The sequence below is a fragment of the Colobus angolensis genome, unplaced genomic scaffold (assembly GCF_000951035.1).
Source record: "Colobus angolensis palliatus isolate OR3802 unplaced genomic scaffold, Cang.pa_1.0 Scaffold164, whole genome shotgun sequence".
In the NCBI taxonomy this organism is placed as follows: Eukaryota; Metazoa; Chordata; class Mammalia; order Primates; family Cercopithecidae; genus Colobus; species Colobus angolensis.
Genome location: NW_012114755.1, coordinates 3,974,936 through 3,992,338, shown reverse-complemented (window position 1 = coordinate 3,992,338; position 17,403 = coordinate 3,974,936). Strand labels below are relative to the sequence as shown.

Below are 17,403 nucleotides of genomic sequence, written 5' to 3'. Positions count from 1 at the left end.
GTGCACCAGTTGTAACTCAGACTGGGAATTAATATTTATTAAGCAACTACTTTGTGTCAAGCATCTCATTTAGACTTTTGAATAATTTTACAAAGTTGGATTATAATCTTAGTTTTATAAATTAAAAAAACTTAAATTCAGAGAGTAACTTGGGCAGAGAGTAACCTGCCCAAATACCTGGTCTTCTTCAACTAACCAGATAACTAGTCAGCTGATGTAGCAGAGATTCACCTTAAGGTCTAATTGTGAAATCCATATGCTTTCCATTATGCATGATGCCACATTTTAATGCTTTTCAAATGGAAGTAAAGGGAAGAGGAACCCCACGTTCCTAAGGTAAACGGTACTTGTTGGAAGAGAAGGAGAAAGGGGGTTGAAAAGAGTAGAGATACATAAAATTTCAGGACAAAGTAAGGAAAATGGTAACATTTAAGCTTATTTTGCTCTGAGCAAAGGAATGAAATGACAAGGCAAAAACAGAACAAAAACATAAAAGGAAAGCAAGCAAGCAAGGTGAAGAGATCAAGACCAGCCTGGCCACCAAGTTGAAACCCCATCTCTACTAAAAATACAAAGAATTAGCTGGACATGGTGGCAGGCGCCTGTAATTCCAGCTTCTCGAGAGGCTGAGGCAGGAGAATTGCTTGAACCCAGGAGGCAAAGGTTGCAGTGAGCCAAGATCGTGACACTGCACTCTAGCCTGGGTGACAGAGACAGACTCCATTAACAAAAAATAAATTAAAAAGACAACTTAAAAATGAAAAGATACATTATGCTCATGAACTGGAAAACTCAATATTAAAATGTTGATCATTCCCAAATTCATATATTCATTCAATCCAATCCCTTCATAATTCTAGCAGTCTCTTTTTTTAAGCAGAAATAGCCAGATTTTAGCATTTATTTTAAACTCCCCCCTGCCACATGACTAAACTATCAAAGCAATTTTTAAAAAGATCAAAATGGGGAGACTGTCCTTACCTGACCAAGACTCAGTATAAAGTTACAGTAATTAACACAGTATGGTACTGGTGAAAAGACAGCCTTAAAGATCAAATGAAAAGAACACAGAAATAGATTTACATGAATACGGTCAATTAATTTTCAAGATATGCCAAGCAATTCATGGGAAAGAACAGCATTTCAATTAAGGGTGCTAGAAAATATTAATATCTAACTTTACCTCACACTTATATACAAAAATTAACTTGAAATAAATCATAGACATAAATGTAAAAACTGAAACTCCAAGAAGGAAACACAGGAAAATTCTGTGTGACCTTGAGTAAAGAAAAGATTTCTTAAGACATTTTTCTTAGTATGACAGAGACTGAGCACATGTTTAAGAGTCATCTGTATTTCCTTTTTTGTGAGCCACCATTCAATTATTTGTCCAATTTTCTATTGGGTTTGTAGTCTATTTATTTATATAATCTACTTATATGCGGGAGAGATTAGCTTTTTGTTGTGACAGAAATTGAAAAATTATTTTCAGTATGTAGTTGTTCTTGTGACTTTGCCTATAGCATATTCTGCCATTTAGAAATTTATATAGATGCAATTAGATTTACAATGTTTCTTTCAAGGTTTCTGAATTTAAGTTCTTATTTAGAAAGACTCCCATCCCCCAAGTTTATAAACCTTATGTTTCCTTCTAGTATTTTTAGCATTTGACTTCTCTTGCATTTAATCTTTGATTATTTGAAATTCAGTGTACAATTTTGTAGTGTGGATTAAACTTTTTTTTTTTTTTTTACACAACTGTCTCAATAGAATTTGCTACAGTAAATCATTTCTTCAATTACATGAGATGCCACATATAGTTAGGTCTATACCATTCTCTTCAATGCATCTCTCCATTCAAGAACCAGTAATATACTGTTTTAATTATTAAGGCTTTATAATGTGTTTTAATATTTGGTAGCACTATTCCTTCTGCTGCTCCCCATCCTGCACCCTTCTATTTCGGTCTTCCTTGTCATTGTTTATTTTTCTACGTAAACTTAATTTTATCTTTTTTTTTTTTTTGTAGACAGGGTCTCTGTCATCTAGGCTGAAGTACAGTGGTACAATCATAGCTCACTGTAATCTTGAATTCCTGGGCTCAAGCGATCCTCCCATCTCAGCCTCCCAAGTAGGTAGGACTACAGGTGCACGCCACCACACCTGGCTATCTATGAAAGAGGGCCCATGATTTTGCTCTTTAGCCCTACTCCCATTAATATGATTGATTATATAATATTTTGGCCCTGATTCCCCCTTGTCTGGTATCAATATCATGACAGCTGTTTGCATTTTGTTTGCATTTACCTGAATGTCTTTATTCTTTACATTTTAACTTCTCTGAATTTTTTTGTTTTACGTGTGGCTCTACAAAGTGCACAGAATTGGGCTTTCTTTGGTGAGCCAATCTGAAATTCTTTTTCTTTTAATGGGTAAATTTAGCCTACTTACACTTATTGATATAAGAAACAGTTTTATGTTCCTGATGCTACCATTTTCTGTTATTTTTTCTGTATCTATAAATTTTTTTTAGAAATAGTTCACTACGTGGTCTTTTGATTTTTTCCCCAAAGTATTAATCCTTATATTTAGAAAGATCTTTGTATTTTTGTTGTAGTAGCTAACTTTTATAAGTATAACCTTAGTATAATACCTTTAGTTCTCTCTTTTCAACACTATTTACTAAACTCCTACCTTAAGCAATAATAAAATTAGTATATTTCCTTATCATTTCCCTTCCCTTTTCTTTTTCTCACACCCTCTTGGGCCTTCTCTTTTCTTCACACCAATTTTTTTCTGTATGTTCAAGAGTTGCACTGATAATACTAATCACAAGTACAGAGGTGAGCATAGAGTTAGTACATGGTTTTAAAGAAAAGTATTTTTCAGAAAAATTAGGAATCAAATCATGTAATAATTCATTTGACCCAAAGAAGGTGGGAATTGCTACTTCAGCTGTTTTTAAAAGTTGCTTTTCTGAAGTATAATTTATATGCAGCAAAACTCACTCTTTTTGGTATATATTTACATGTGCTTTGATAAAGTCACATAGTTACGCAATCACCACCATGGTCAAGAGACATAGACAGGATCTGCCACCACCAACCTCATCACTCAATTTAATGTTAACTTTGTAGTGCTAAATGTACTTAATAATTCTACTACTTGATCTGTCAGCTTTAAATAATATTCCTTGTTTCTATTATTAAAGATAAAGCAATTAAAATGTGAACACTTCTACCTGCTGTCTGCATTCCCTTTCCAATTTTTGTGAGATGGAGTATTTGACACTGTTAGCACATAAAACATTTATATTCTATGTTGCCATCCTAAAATATACATTTATTTTAGTCTTAATTGTAGTTGTAAAAACACCCATTGGCCATAAACAATATTTTCCTACTTTTCCTCCTTATTTCTTGTTGGCTGCATGTAAAACATTACAATTCCTGACACACAATTAGTGCTTAGTAAATATTAGCTAGAAATAGTAGAAATCATTGCTAGTAAACCTGCTTTCATGAACTTTACAAAATTACTTTTCTTAGAAGTAAGGGTAGTAAATATATAACTCTAATACAGTGGAATTGCTTGATTGATAATGGGGTAGATGAACATCCAAGTTATTGCCTGTGTTTTATAAAGCCTTTACTGCTCACCATAATATGTATGGTGAGACATAAATTGAACTTAAACTCATGCAAAAATAAATTGTGGTCCCATCACATTTGTATGGGCCTTCAATATTCTCCCTCTCTCATAATGCATTCATTCATTCTATAATCTTCATACTACTAATTACTTGGTAAATCTTTCCTTCAGAAAAACATAAAGGAAAACTTTGCTTTGCAATAAAACAATGAGCATTTAAATGACTGGTGATATTCATTAAAATGTACTCAAAAACACAAATAGACTAAACTATTGTGTGTTACTCTTTTCTGAATTTTCTTTCTTTCTCTTGATTCTGTTAACAAGTAACATTCAACAGCACTGCTTAAGGAGTTAAATGCTGATCTCTCTTAAATATACTTCTGTCTTATCTTAACACTAATATTAGCTATATAAAAGTATAGAAAGAGCTAGATATATAAGCCTCCACTTTATCCTTCTGATGATAAGAAATAGCTCTGTCATTGTTCACATTACTGTACGTTCTTAATGAATTTCAGTGAAAATTCAATTTAAATGTCTTAACTTGCTGTCAGTTCCTCAATAAGATCAAGTCAGGCGGGTCTGGAAACAGTTACTTGGATCTTCCCTAGAACATCAAGGCAATAATCACATTTAAAAAATACATTTTAGTAGGGAAACAGGCTTAGTAAAAAGAACATGAATATTGGAGGCTGGCAGATGTGAGTTTAAAAAAAATTATGGTTTGGCCATTTAATATGTGTCATCCAGGACACTTTTAGGAGACTTTCTAAAATCTCAAAGGGCTATTGTGAGGATTATGTCTAGTAATGTAAATGAAGGTAGAGTATATCGTCTGGCAGCCAGTAGATGGTCAACAAATGATGGATAATGTTGTTTTTAAGTCATTAAATGTTACAGTTTATGTATCCCTAACCTGAAAATCTGAAATTTGAAATGCTCTATGTTCTAAAACTTTTTGAGCACTGACATGAACCCAAAGGAAATACTCATTGGAGCATTTCAGATTTCAGATTTTCAGAAAAGGATGCTCAACCAGTAAGTATACTGCAAACAACTGTACTCCAAAACCCCCCAAAACACAAAATCTGAAACACTGCAAGTCCCAACCATTTTAGATAAGGGATATTCAACCTGTAGTACTCATTAAAAAAACAAAGCTGCTGCAATCATAGAAAGTTGCAGCCAATTGTTGCAGGGTAAAACATATCTAAAAATTCTAGTCGGGTTCATGACAGAGATTGGGAACATATCTTGAAATGGTTGCAGAAAATAAAGTGACAAAATGGGCACATTTTGAAAAAGAAAGGCAATCCATTTAAATGCTATTATAAAAAGAACTCTCTTGTTCTGGAGAATTTTCTCTGTACTTATGTTTTGGCCTTACTTTTTTTTTTTTTTTTAAAGACAGAGTCTTGCTCTGTCACCCAGGTTGGAGTGCAGTGGCAGGATCTCCTCTCACTGCAACCTCCGCCTCCTGGGTTCAAGCAATTCTCCTGTCTCAGCCTCCCAAGTACCTGGGACTACAGGCACCCGCCACTACGCCCAGCTAATTTTTTGCTTTTTTTATGCTTTTTTTTTTTTTTTTTAGTAGAGATGGGGTTTCACCATAGTGGTCAGGCTGGTCTTGAACTCCTGACCTCAGGTGATTCGCCTACCTCGGCCTCCCAGAGTGCTGGGATTACAGGCGTGAGCCACCGCACTGGGCTGGTCTTACTGATTTTTCACTGTAACAAAACTGCCAAAGTAATTTCATAGAACATGGATGGTAGGAGGCACAACTATGGTCAAGTCCTTTGCATCACTAGTTTGAAATGCCTACCCCTTTCATGTGACAGTGTTACCAACTGTATTCTGCCCATGGAAACCACTTGCTGATTCTGAAACTTCGAGAAAGGTAAGATGCAGGGAGGTAAGTGAAGGAGGAACATGCTGTTCAATTCAGTTTTAATGATTCTTTAAATGATTCAATTCAATAAACATGTATGATGCTCCATCTACATCCTAGAAGCTGTGGAGCTCATTTAAGAGTTAAAGCTAAACAAACATAATCCCTGTCCTGAAAGACAATTATTTTGTATGTACACAATTGCTCACAGCAGAAGGTCTGTAAAAACAGAATCTCACTCTGAGTATGCAGAGTTAATATGATTAAATGTTTTCCAGAGACATGAAAAGAAAGCCTTCCAAATTTATTAGGGTCTCTTTATATGTGGATTGGGTATGCTGTACTTTTAAAACGTATTAGAAACTAGTCACTACTTAAAATGTTCTCAGAAAATCACAGAGAGGTCGGGTTTTCATATTTAGTGAAGCCATGAATAATCTCCAACTTAGACTGAAACATGCCATTGGGAAAAAAGGGAACTAAATGACATGAGGATTAAAAATAGAAAGGAGTTTGTTAGATTTGAATTTGAATATCAAAAAGCTTCCAAAACCTAGTCTTTAGATATCTATTAAAAGGACCTTTTAATAAAAGCATTCTTGAGAATACTATTACCTTGGAGTCCTCTATATCTCATATAATATTCTACTTTCAACAATACAGTAAAAAATGTCTTAAAGCTTCTTGTAATGGAAACATCTTTCGTCTCTATCAGGAACTTCCTCAGCCATGCATAGTTTATTTGAAATCAAAGGTTCATTTGGTTCTGCTAGACTAAAATTAGATTATTAACCAGAATTTTCTACTCACCCGAGCCTCCTTTTGCCAAGTATTTGTTCTTTGCATAAAGGACAGAATCTAACATGGACTCAAACAGAAGAAAATAGCCCTGCATAAAAAAAGGGGAAAAAAAAGTTTAGAAATGTGCAATACTGTCATAAGCAGGTCAATTTAAACATAGGTGCTACTCCTTTAATTACAAAATAGTTTTTTGTTTCTGCCATAGATGTAATAATATTCTGCAAAATCTGAAACTATTTTTTTGCAGTAAAAGTTATTGAAAAATCAGGCCAGCTTATAAAGTGAACTCAGAAAGTTTATTGTGGTAGAATATACTGCATGTTCTTTACCTGTGATTCTACTTTCCAGACTACTCTTTCTTCCTCATTAAAAAAAGTTCAGAAAGAAATTATTAACAAGCCCCATAACTCTCTGGAATGATCCAGCATCCATCTAGAGCAGTGGTTCTCCACTTGATTTTGCCTGCTAGGGAACATGTGGCAATGTTTGAGTAATTTTTGATTGTTGCGACTAGGGGTGGGGGATGAAGGAGACGCTACTGGCATCTACTGGGTAGAGCCAAAGTATGTTGGCAAACATCCTACAATGCACAGGACAGCTTCTCACAAGAAAGAACAACCTGGCCCAAAATGTCAATAGTGCTAAGGTTGAGAAACTCTAGTCTAGAAAATCATTTCCCAAATAATTTCCTATATAGTGACTTTCTTTTAGGTATAAAAAATAAAATAAAATAAAATAAAATAAAATAAAATAAACAGAAACAAGAAAGGGGAGGGATCCTTAGTCAAAAAGGTTTAAGAAATGCCAGCTGCTATATCCTCCTATTAGAGATTCATAATGTGCACAAGTACACTAAAAGTTCTGAGCATAAGTTGTTATGGTAAACAGAACTGCTGAACATATTTTAACCAAGTATTACCTATTTTCTGACTACAGACCTTTTTTTCTATTTAACATCTATCAACACCTTGCAGAACTAGTGTTTATGGAAATATAATTCATGAAACACGATCCTGGTATACTACCGAATTTACAGTATGATAATGAATCCCCTACCAAGAAAGGATAATGATACAGTACAAATGAAAAAAGAATTTGCCACTATTGGTGTCACAGATACACTTCATTCTAATACTGTGCTTCACAATTTATTAAACAAATGACAAATAATCATGACTGAGAAATCACTATCAGTTTCAGTAAGTCTTTCTCCTTCTAGGGTCCAATCCCCCAACAGCCCTATGCAGCAGGGAAAGCCAAGTGCTCAGCACATAGCACACCTTATTGCTTAGGGTGAACCAACATGAATTTTACCTTTACTTTAGCATTCTATGTCAAAACTGTTCTCATTCACTCATTTGTTCTGTGCACAAATAAATGACCAGTGGGGTAACTATAAATATTCTTTAACCACATTAACAAAAACTATTTTAAAGGTTTCTCTATAATAAGAAAAACCTGCAAACCCAGAATGGATAATCTTCACAAGAGATTACCAGCAATTTTAATTTATAGAAAATACAACTCTCATGCTTGAATCACTTATGAAGGAACTGAACTGAATTGCCGGCAACTCTACATTGGTATTGACCTATTCCTCCCAACACACTAATTCATTGATACAAAAATAACTGCCTATTAAACAAAGGCTTAGGAACAAAGCTTGTTTATCAATATGTTACTTTAGGAAACTTAAGGCTTTGACAGAAACTTGTTTTTCTGTATAGAGTACTTCAGTAACATGTAAAATTCTTACAAGTTAGTTCCCCATTAATATCTATGTATTCAAAGAACAAGGGATTTACGGGATTCAACTAAGAAATCTTTACCAATCTGACATATCCATGCGGATTACGCACACAAATGCTTATAAATAGGCATTCAACTGTTGCTTATAGTGAATTATAATTTATGCCAAGGAATTATTAAATGGAAGGCATCTATTTATCTTATGAGGAAAAGATTGGCTGGTAAAACATATTAATAGATTTGGTGAAAAAAATGGTCCCTATTTGCAAGATTGCTGTGTTTTAAAACTTAAAATAAATAAAATTGACATTTTAGTACAAATTGAGTATTAATTACAGTCCAATCCTTTTTGGACAAAAGCCCAAAAAAGTTTGTACTGATTTTCATTGTCAAATTGTTTTCTAGGATTCTAGCTCTATCTTTCAGCTCTGCTGTTACCTGATCACAAAGAATTTCTCTGATGTTCCTACATAAAATATTTTCTTTTTCTTTCATCAAGTTCCATTTATTTATCCTGCTTTGTATTTCATCATAGCACGTATGAATTAAAATACTATTTATTTTTGTTTTTATTTTGTCTCCTTAAAAACTATCAGCTCCAAGATCAAGGATTTTGTCATATTGTTTGAAGCTGTATTCCTGAAGGCTGAAAATGTGTCTGGTAGATAGTAGGAACTCAATATATAACTTTAAAATGAATAAATGAATAAAAGTTATTAATACTATATGTAATATATTGTTAAAATGAAACTGCTTGCTTTTTGTTATTTTTTGTGGTACAAATTAAAATGTTATTTTAAAATGATATTTTGTTTTCTAAAATTAAAACTGACAAATAATGGTGGTGATAATCATTAAAATTTATTGTAATGCCTCTATAAAAATTATTTCATTTAATTCTTCCCCAAAGCACCATTTATTGTTATTCCAATTTAATTTATTGATCTAAATTGTTGAGATCTAAAATAATAGCTCAGTCACATAAATTGGGGAGTGAATGAGACAGAATTTGAACCTTGACCTCACTACACAAGTTCTGAATCACCCCTGTATGTTGCCTCTTAAACTGATTTGCCTAATTGAAAATAAGATTTAGTATATTATACTACATTTGTAATTAAGGATTCAAGCATTCCAAAAATGAAAAATTTTTCATAGACCATATTAAACAAGATTAGAATTTACAACAGGTGTGCGATAATTTCAGAGTAGTATCTCAGTTGGCAGCTGGCTCTGAGCCACCATTCATTGTGAAAATATTAGTTTGGAAAAATCAATGCACATACTAGAATATATATAGAATAAGACATTCATGAGATAAAATATCCAGTTAAAAATATTAGCAGATGAAAAGATTCATATATGTTTTGCTAATGGTCATTGTCCTTTCTCTCAACTTTCCCCTTTGCTAAACTTCATTTTACAATAGGCTCCCTATGTGATACAACAGCCTTTAAATTCCTGGGAATTGTCCTTGGTTCTGAACCAAGTCATTTATTACTGATACCAGAAGGCTTTGGTCCAAATGCCCCGCTCATCTGCAGTGTAATTCAGACTGTAATTTCACAGGCTGCTGCCTCACCTGTAGCGGTGCCATCTGGAAGGAGAATTACGCCTGATATTTTCTCCCATGATGCTCATGGGCATTCTTCTTTCAATAGTAACATTTACTTTTTAAAAAATTAAATACTGCATTTATACTTTAATGGTTACTGTAAAGGAACATATGGAATTAAATCAGGGACTAGAATATTAACCTCATTCATTGAAGTGGGAATCTTATTTTTAAAATGGCTGCTCATGATATCTTCTTGGATTAGATACATTAGTGATAAATGAAACTTCTGATACCTTCAGTATAAGGTGCCTTTCTAACTTTTTGTAGTTCAAATAACTGAATTACTGATACATCTTTAGGCAAAATTTAACTATTAAAAAAAAGGTGAGGCAAGGGAGAGTTACAAATAAAATGGAAGAGTTAATCTGAAGGACGACAAAGAATCAATAATCTGAAATGTTTAAAGATAAAAGATTACCTGTAACAAATAGACAAGCCTATATAATCTAATCATAATTTCTATGTAGTATATCTCTGAATCATAAGTGGTTGATAACATTTTTTCCAGTATTACTCTCAAATTCTGTAACATTCACTGTAGATAGAATTTTTTCATGTGATTGGAGCTGGCAGTCAGTTGTTAATGGGAAACAAGACATTTTAAGTAAAAACATATAGATTTGTTTGCCAGCATTCTTTGAGGACATACTCACTGACTGGAATCCTCATCATCTTCCCTATCTAAACCACATTCATAGATTTTAGGTAATTTCCAGGTTTGGTTAAATAGAAGAAAAAAAAATCTATGAGCACCTGCCAAGTGGAGAATCCTCCTTGAATTCCATGATTTCCACCCTCCTAGTCCTACTCTTCAAACTAGGAGGAGACAACTCAGGAAGGAGAAAACACACACACAAAAAAGCACCAAAAAAAAAAAAAAAAAAAAAAAAAAAAAAAAACGAAAAACACTGTGGAATGGACTGAGTAAAACAATTTGTTTACAAACAATTTACAGTTGTTTATGAGTAAAACAATTTTACTCACTCCATTCTACAGCTTTTTTTTAGTGTTTTCTCCTTCCTGAGTTTTTCCAAAGCAGTCACTTTTGTTTGCATAGAAAAAAACCAACTGTATCCTTTATATAATCTTATCAATCGTTTGTGTTCATATTTAACTGATTTTACATAAATAAGCAGGCAAGCAAACACACTAAGCTCTTGGTAAACAACACAACTGACAGAAGCAGAACAGTGGCAGCATGCTGAAGGTGGCTTTACGTGTTCAGAGAGAGCCACAGGAACCTAGCAATGTGTTATATAAAAAGAACACAGAACATCACAAATTCGGTGAATTAGTTAAATGCAGGTTGGTTATGATATTTTCTATGACATATTCATGTAACAAAATATATTGTCACAATGTCACCTCTCCAAGAAAATCTTCCTTGATTCCCCATACCAGGTCAGGTACCTTTATAATACGACCCAAATTAGAGGCTAACTTATTATCAACGCATAGAAACAATCATTCTAAAGCAGGGTTTCTCAATATTGACACTAATGACATTTTAGGCCAGATAAATTTGTAGGGGCTTTCCTGTCCACTGAAGGATGTTTAGCAGCATTCCTGGCCTCTACCCACTGGCACCATTGTCCCCACCCAACCCACAGTCCCAAATGATAACAATCTAAAATGTTTCCAGAGATTGCCCATATCTCAAATATCCCCAGGAGTGCGAAATTGTCCCCTCTTCCACTCCATTGAAAACCACTGTTTTAGAGGTATCCAAAATGCAAATAAATAAGCATTCTTTCCTAATCTACTGTGTTCTCTGCTTAAAAAAAAAGTACCAAACTTAAAGTCTTACAGAATTCAATACAATCCCTATTTATTTCACTGTTATAATAGCCCTAGATATTAAACATTTTTACCGCAAAGTTTTTTCAATGATTCTGCAGTCTATCACTTGACCCTTCCATCTTAAAATGTGCTAATAATATCCACCTAATTTATAATAAATGTGATAATGAAATTACATGAGAGTTTTCAAAGTAATTATATCAAATCCTTTTGGGTAAGATACTTTCCTTACAGCTCCACAGTGACTGATAAAGATTATATTACACTGTTACGCACTTGGCAAAATACAGGCGGCTGATGATAACACTCAACAGGGATACCTTTACCCTTTGCACTTATTTGCTATAGAATGAGTAGGAAATGTTGTGTTGGCATCTACATATACACACATAGACATCTTTGTACAATGTTTAATGTATTTGGCCAAGATAAATTTCTTAAAGTAGAATTCTTGGATTAAAGGATATGCACATTCAAAATATTGATATGTATCATCAAACTGCCCACAGAAAGACTACGACAATTTTTATTCCCACAATTGTATGAGTGGAGTAAAAACCTAAATGTAAAAGGGAAAGGTATAGAGCTTATGGAGAATATTTTCATGTTCCTGTGAAAAAAGTACTGACCATAAAGACCAATACATTTGACTATGTTAAATCCCAGAACCTCTGCTCATAAAAACAATGAAGTTACAGAGTCTGAAAAGATATTGGCCACCCACACACATATACACATTTGTATATTTTCCATCTCCAATGAAGAATATCAATTGTTAAAAAAAAAGAGTATGCAACCCAAAAGAAAAATGGGCAAAATAACTATATACAATTCATAACACAAAAAATATATTCATTCATTAGTAATTCAAACACAATGGAAAACTACTACATGACTACCAGATTAGCAGTCACACAATCCCCAGGGTTGAGAAGTCTATGGAGGCATGAAATAAAATTTTACTGCAGTACTTTGGAAAAGTACAGTACTTCGGAATTATCCATTAACACGTAAGAGCAGCATACCCTGTGATCTAGCAACTCTACTCCTAATTGTATACCTAGACACAAGTGCTTAAGTATAAGAGCACACACGTACAAGCACACTATAGCACTATTATTTGCATGATAATAAACTGGAAATGATCCAGCGCCCACCAACAGTAAAATTTAAAAAACACTTTCCTACAATGTGTTTTCTTATGGTACATTCATACAATGACATCTATAGAAATGAAAATAAATTATCCTTATAGGCAATATAAATGAATGTTATGAACATGACTGAGTGAAGAAAGCAAAAAAAAATTTAAAAAAGAAAAAGATAAGTTTTGCTCGATTTATATAAATTTCAAAAACTGGTAAATATAAACTACACTGTTTAGGGATGTAAGTATAAGTAGTAACAGCAAAAAGAAAAGCAAGGAAATGATTATTATAAAGGTCAGGAGAGTGGTTACCTCTCGGGTAGGGAGTTGTAACTGAGAAATGATATCTGGATGTCTTCTTTCTATATTTTCATCTGGCTGATGATCACACAGGTGTTCATTATATAACTATTTGTTACACTGTACCTGTAAGTTTATGTAATTTTCTGTGTATGGTACATTTCACAACTAAAAAAGTTATACAAAGAAGATTTACATAACTAGCATATATAATATACAATAATGTGGGTGCAAGCAAAAAGAACACATTCATATCTGCTTATAAATGGTTATAGCATGTGTGGAACAGTTCACAATTAGACAAAATCATTGTCTCTGTAGATGGAATATAATAGTAGGGGTATAGGAAGGGAAGGAGAGTAACCCTTCAATATAAACTTGTATATCTTGTGAATTTTTTATCATTGTTATACACTATTTGTATATAAAATTTGAAAAAAGAAAATGGCAAATAATCACAAGCTAAAAAGACAATAGTTTTTCATACTATATTTTGAAAGAAAAAGTGAAACTGATTTTTTTTAAAAAGACATTAAGATTACAGGAAGAGATTGCTAGAGAGGTTGAGAAAAGGAAAAATCAAGAAAGTGCTATACAGAAGAAATCCACTTTTAACCTATCTATGTTTTTATATTTAAAGAAAAAGGGTGGGAAAACCCATAACATTTAAACATTAACCATAAGAAAATTACAATTATTAAAAACATTATCAGGGACAAAGAACAATATTTCATAATGATAAAGAAGCCAAACTATCAATAACACATTAAAAACCTAATGTGTATGCACCTAATAACCACATAAAAATACCTGAAGCAAAACCTGACAGAACTGAAGAGAGACAACCCTGAACTACAGGTAGAAATTTCATTCTTCTTCTTTCAGTAATTGACAGAATTAACAGACAAAATAAATAAGGATTTAAAAGACCTGAACAATACAGTCAACCAACTTGACTCAAATGGCAACTATGTAACACTCCAACAATAACAGAGTACATTCTAAATCAGTGTGGAACATTCAGTAAGAGAGACCATATGCTGGGCCATAAAGCAAGTCTGAACAACTTTAAAGGAATGATAGCATATAGAGCGTGTTCTCTTATCACAACCAAATTAAATTAGAAATTAATAACAAAGATATTTTTAAAATTTCTTAACATTTAGAAATTAAACATGCTTCTAAATAATCCATGGACCAAAGCAGAAATCACAAGGATGTATTTTGAATTGAATAAATTTTTGGGATGCAGCTATAGCAGTCATTAGAGGGAAACTTATTATTGATGAAAAAAGCAAGGTACAGAACAATATGTAGAATAGGCATACCTTACACTGAATACGAGATTCACTGCTTTATCCCACCTAGAAGAGTGCCAGGTATGTAGTAGCCACACTATCTGTTAAATGAATGAGTATGCCAAGGGGTAGAAATATACATACATGTTTATAATAGAGTGAAATATTTTAAGAAGGATATACTAGAAACTGGTAACAGATTTTGTTGGGGACGAGGGGTGGGTCCTGAGTAATAGGGTTAAAAATAAAAAAAAAAAGGATAAAATTTATAATATCTATATATCACACAGTCAAAAAATGACAATAGAATCTTACATATATTAATCACAAATTAATTTTGTCAGAGAAGCTCCTAATTTACCTATTATTTAACTTGATCACCACCTTCCATGCAAGAAGAATCATGGCAATAACTGCCACTTATTAGGTCCCTATTATATGCTTGCTACTGTTCTGCAAGACTACTGTCTTCCACTTCTCTCACCTTCCAACATACAGTTCCCACTTTTTTAGTGCTGTGGAGTTCTGGAGAACATAACTTAGCACAAGAAATAATTTCCTCTGCATATTCTAAAGTTTAAAAAACTTGTATTAGTTTTTTCTCCCACTAGATGGCACTCTCACTTAATCAACAAAAGACTGACAGTCAAATTGGCCCTATTCCTCAGACTGCAGAAAACTGTCCAATAAGCAAGTCTACCAAAAGAAAAAGTGAATATCTAAAACTATTTCCAAAGGCATGTGTGGGTCTTATACCAGACCCACAAAAACAGTTTCTAAAACAATATTCACAATCCCCCAAGGTGGGTGAAAAAATTCATTAATGATAACTGGATATTCCACTCTCAAAACTAATTAATGTTGGCCAGGCATGGTGGCTTATGCCTGTAATCTCAACACCTGCAAGGCTGAGGAGTGAGGATCCTTTGAACCCATGAGTTTGAGACCACCCTGAGCAACACAGGGAGACCCCATTTCTACAAAAAAATTGAAAGATTAGCTGGGCATTGTGGCTCATGCCAGTAGTCCCAGCTACTCCAGAGACTGAGGCAGGAGGATAGCTTGAGCCCAGGTCAAGGCCACAGTGAGCCATGATTGTGCCACTGTACCCCAGCCTGGGTAACAGAGCAAGACCCTCTCTCCCAAAAAAGAAAAAGAAAAGTAACAGTCTCTCCCTCTGTTGCCCAGGCTGGAGTGCAGTGGCATGATCTTGGCTTACTACAACCTCAGCATTTCCGGTTCAAGTCAGTCTCCTGCCTCAGCTTCCTGAGTAGCTGGGATTACAGATGCATGCCACCATGGCTGGCTAATTTTTTTATTTTTAGTGGAGACAGGGTTTTACCATGTCAGACAGGCTAGTCTTGAACTCCCAACCTCAAGTGATCCACTCACCTTAGTCCCCCAAAGTGCTGGAATTACAGGCATGAGCCACTGTGCCCGGCCCCAAGCACTTTTATTAAAGACAATTATAGTATTACATAGTGACAGTGTGTGCTATGGTCTGAGTGTGTTTCCCAAAATACGTTAAAACTTAATCACCAATGTGATAGTATTTAAAGGTGGAGTCTTCAGGAGGTGATTAAGTCATGAGGGCTTGGAAGGGATTGGGGTCCTTAAAAAAGAACTTGAGGAAGTAGGTTCATTCCCTTCTATTTCTTCCGCCATGTGAGGATACAGCAACAAGGCACCATCTTGGAAGCAGAGATTTAGCTCTCACTGGACATTCAACCTGCCAGAACTCTGACCTTGAACTTGCAGCCTCCAGAACTGTGAGAAATAAATTTCCTTTGTTTATAAATTACCCAGTCTCAGGTATTCTGTTATAGCAGCACAAATGGACTAAGACATAGTGATTCTAGAATACTTACAGACTTTTGAGGCTATAGGAAATAGTTACTGACAGTATGATTCAGTCTATAAAGAACAAGATCTCATTCTGTTTCCAGCAACAATGTATTTTAGGAGCTACTGACACTCTAAATACAAAAAATATGCTAGGAGGAAAAAAAGAACATCTTATTAGATGCATCAGTAAGCTGGCTTTCGCCTTGAGAGCATTTGCTAAACCTAGTCAACGAACATGGAGGAAATAGGAGACAAAGCCCAAAGTTCAACTAAAGTGAGAACTCTAAGAAGAAATCGCCCTAAATAACAGAGCTGGGACAAACAAATGTACCTACAGAGCAAATGTGAATTTACAATCGCATTTGCTGTCACCCATTTCCCCAATTTTAGAACCTTGGTGTTGAGTAGTCAAACACATACTTCCTCCCTAACTCCACCCTGTCTCCAACACTCATAAGACAGGCCCCAAACATACAACTCTGATTTACAATGCCTGGGTGGCAGGAAAAACCTAAAGTCAATAATTTAAAAGTGACCCTTCGACACACTCTTTGGTAAGACTGTGGAAACATGGGTATTCTCATTCCACTGTTGGTAAGAAAGTCAAATGGTACACAGTACTGAGGAGAATTTGGCAATAACCAGTAACATTGCCCTCTCTCTCCCTTTCTCCATCCCTCCAGAACTGGCCTCAAGCAATCTTCCTGTCTTGGCCTCCCAAAGTGCTGGGATTACAGGTATAAGCCACCATGCCCAGCTCTCATTAACCCTTTGATATATCAATCTCACCTCTAGCAATATAAAATGACATTACACATGTACAAGAATATTCAATATTATTTGTAATAACAAAAGAATGGGTAAAATTCAAATGAGCATGAATTATGTAGAATGTAATTATCTATACAATTTATTCTACACAAGAATAAAAACCTTATATTTGAAATATACTTGAATATTATTAGTTCAGGTCAGGGGGGTGTGCAGAATTAATCAAATACATGTCTAGGAAAGTTGGTATGCATGTGTGTAAAAAGGAATGAGAAATATTTCTATAGAATAATGAAGTGATTTCTGAGATAGAATTTTAGTTGAATAAAAGCAAAGTATAGAACAATATCTCGAATATGCTAACTTTTGCATAAGGGTGTATATATACATATCTAATATTTTCAAAATAACCCCAAAGATAAAAAGAAAATGGTCATCTATCCACAAAGGAAGATAATAGAAGAAGAAACAGAATCTCCTGTTATCTTAAAATGTACATAAAAATTCCTAAAAATTAGTAATTTTTTGC

At 34.1% G+C, this 17,403-nt stretch overlaps 1 protein-coding gene across 3 annotated transcripts in view; it reads right to left on the bottom strand.

Annotated features, from left to right (window-relative positions):
• PRMT3 (protein arginine methyltransferase 3) overlaps positions 1 to 17,403 on the bottom strand; it is a 129,307-nt gene that overhangs the window by 53,056 nt on the left and 58,848 nt on the right. For all 3 annotated transcript variants that reach the window (XM_011937498.1, XM_011937500.1, XM_011937499.1), the window contains one exon: positions 6,356 to 6,434. In XM_011937498.1, the coding sequence (XP_011792888.1) occupies positions 6,356 to 6,434 (79 nt within the window). The remainder of the gene's footprint in view (positions 1 to 6,355; positions 6,435 to 17,403) is intronic.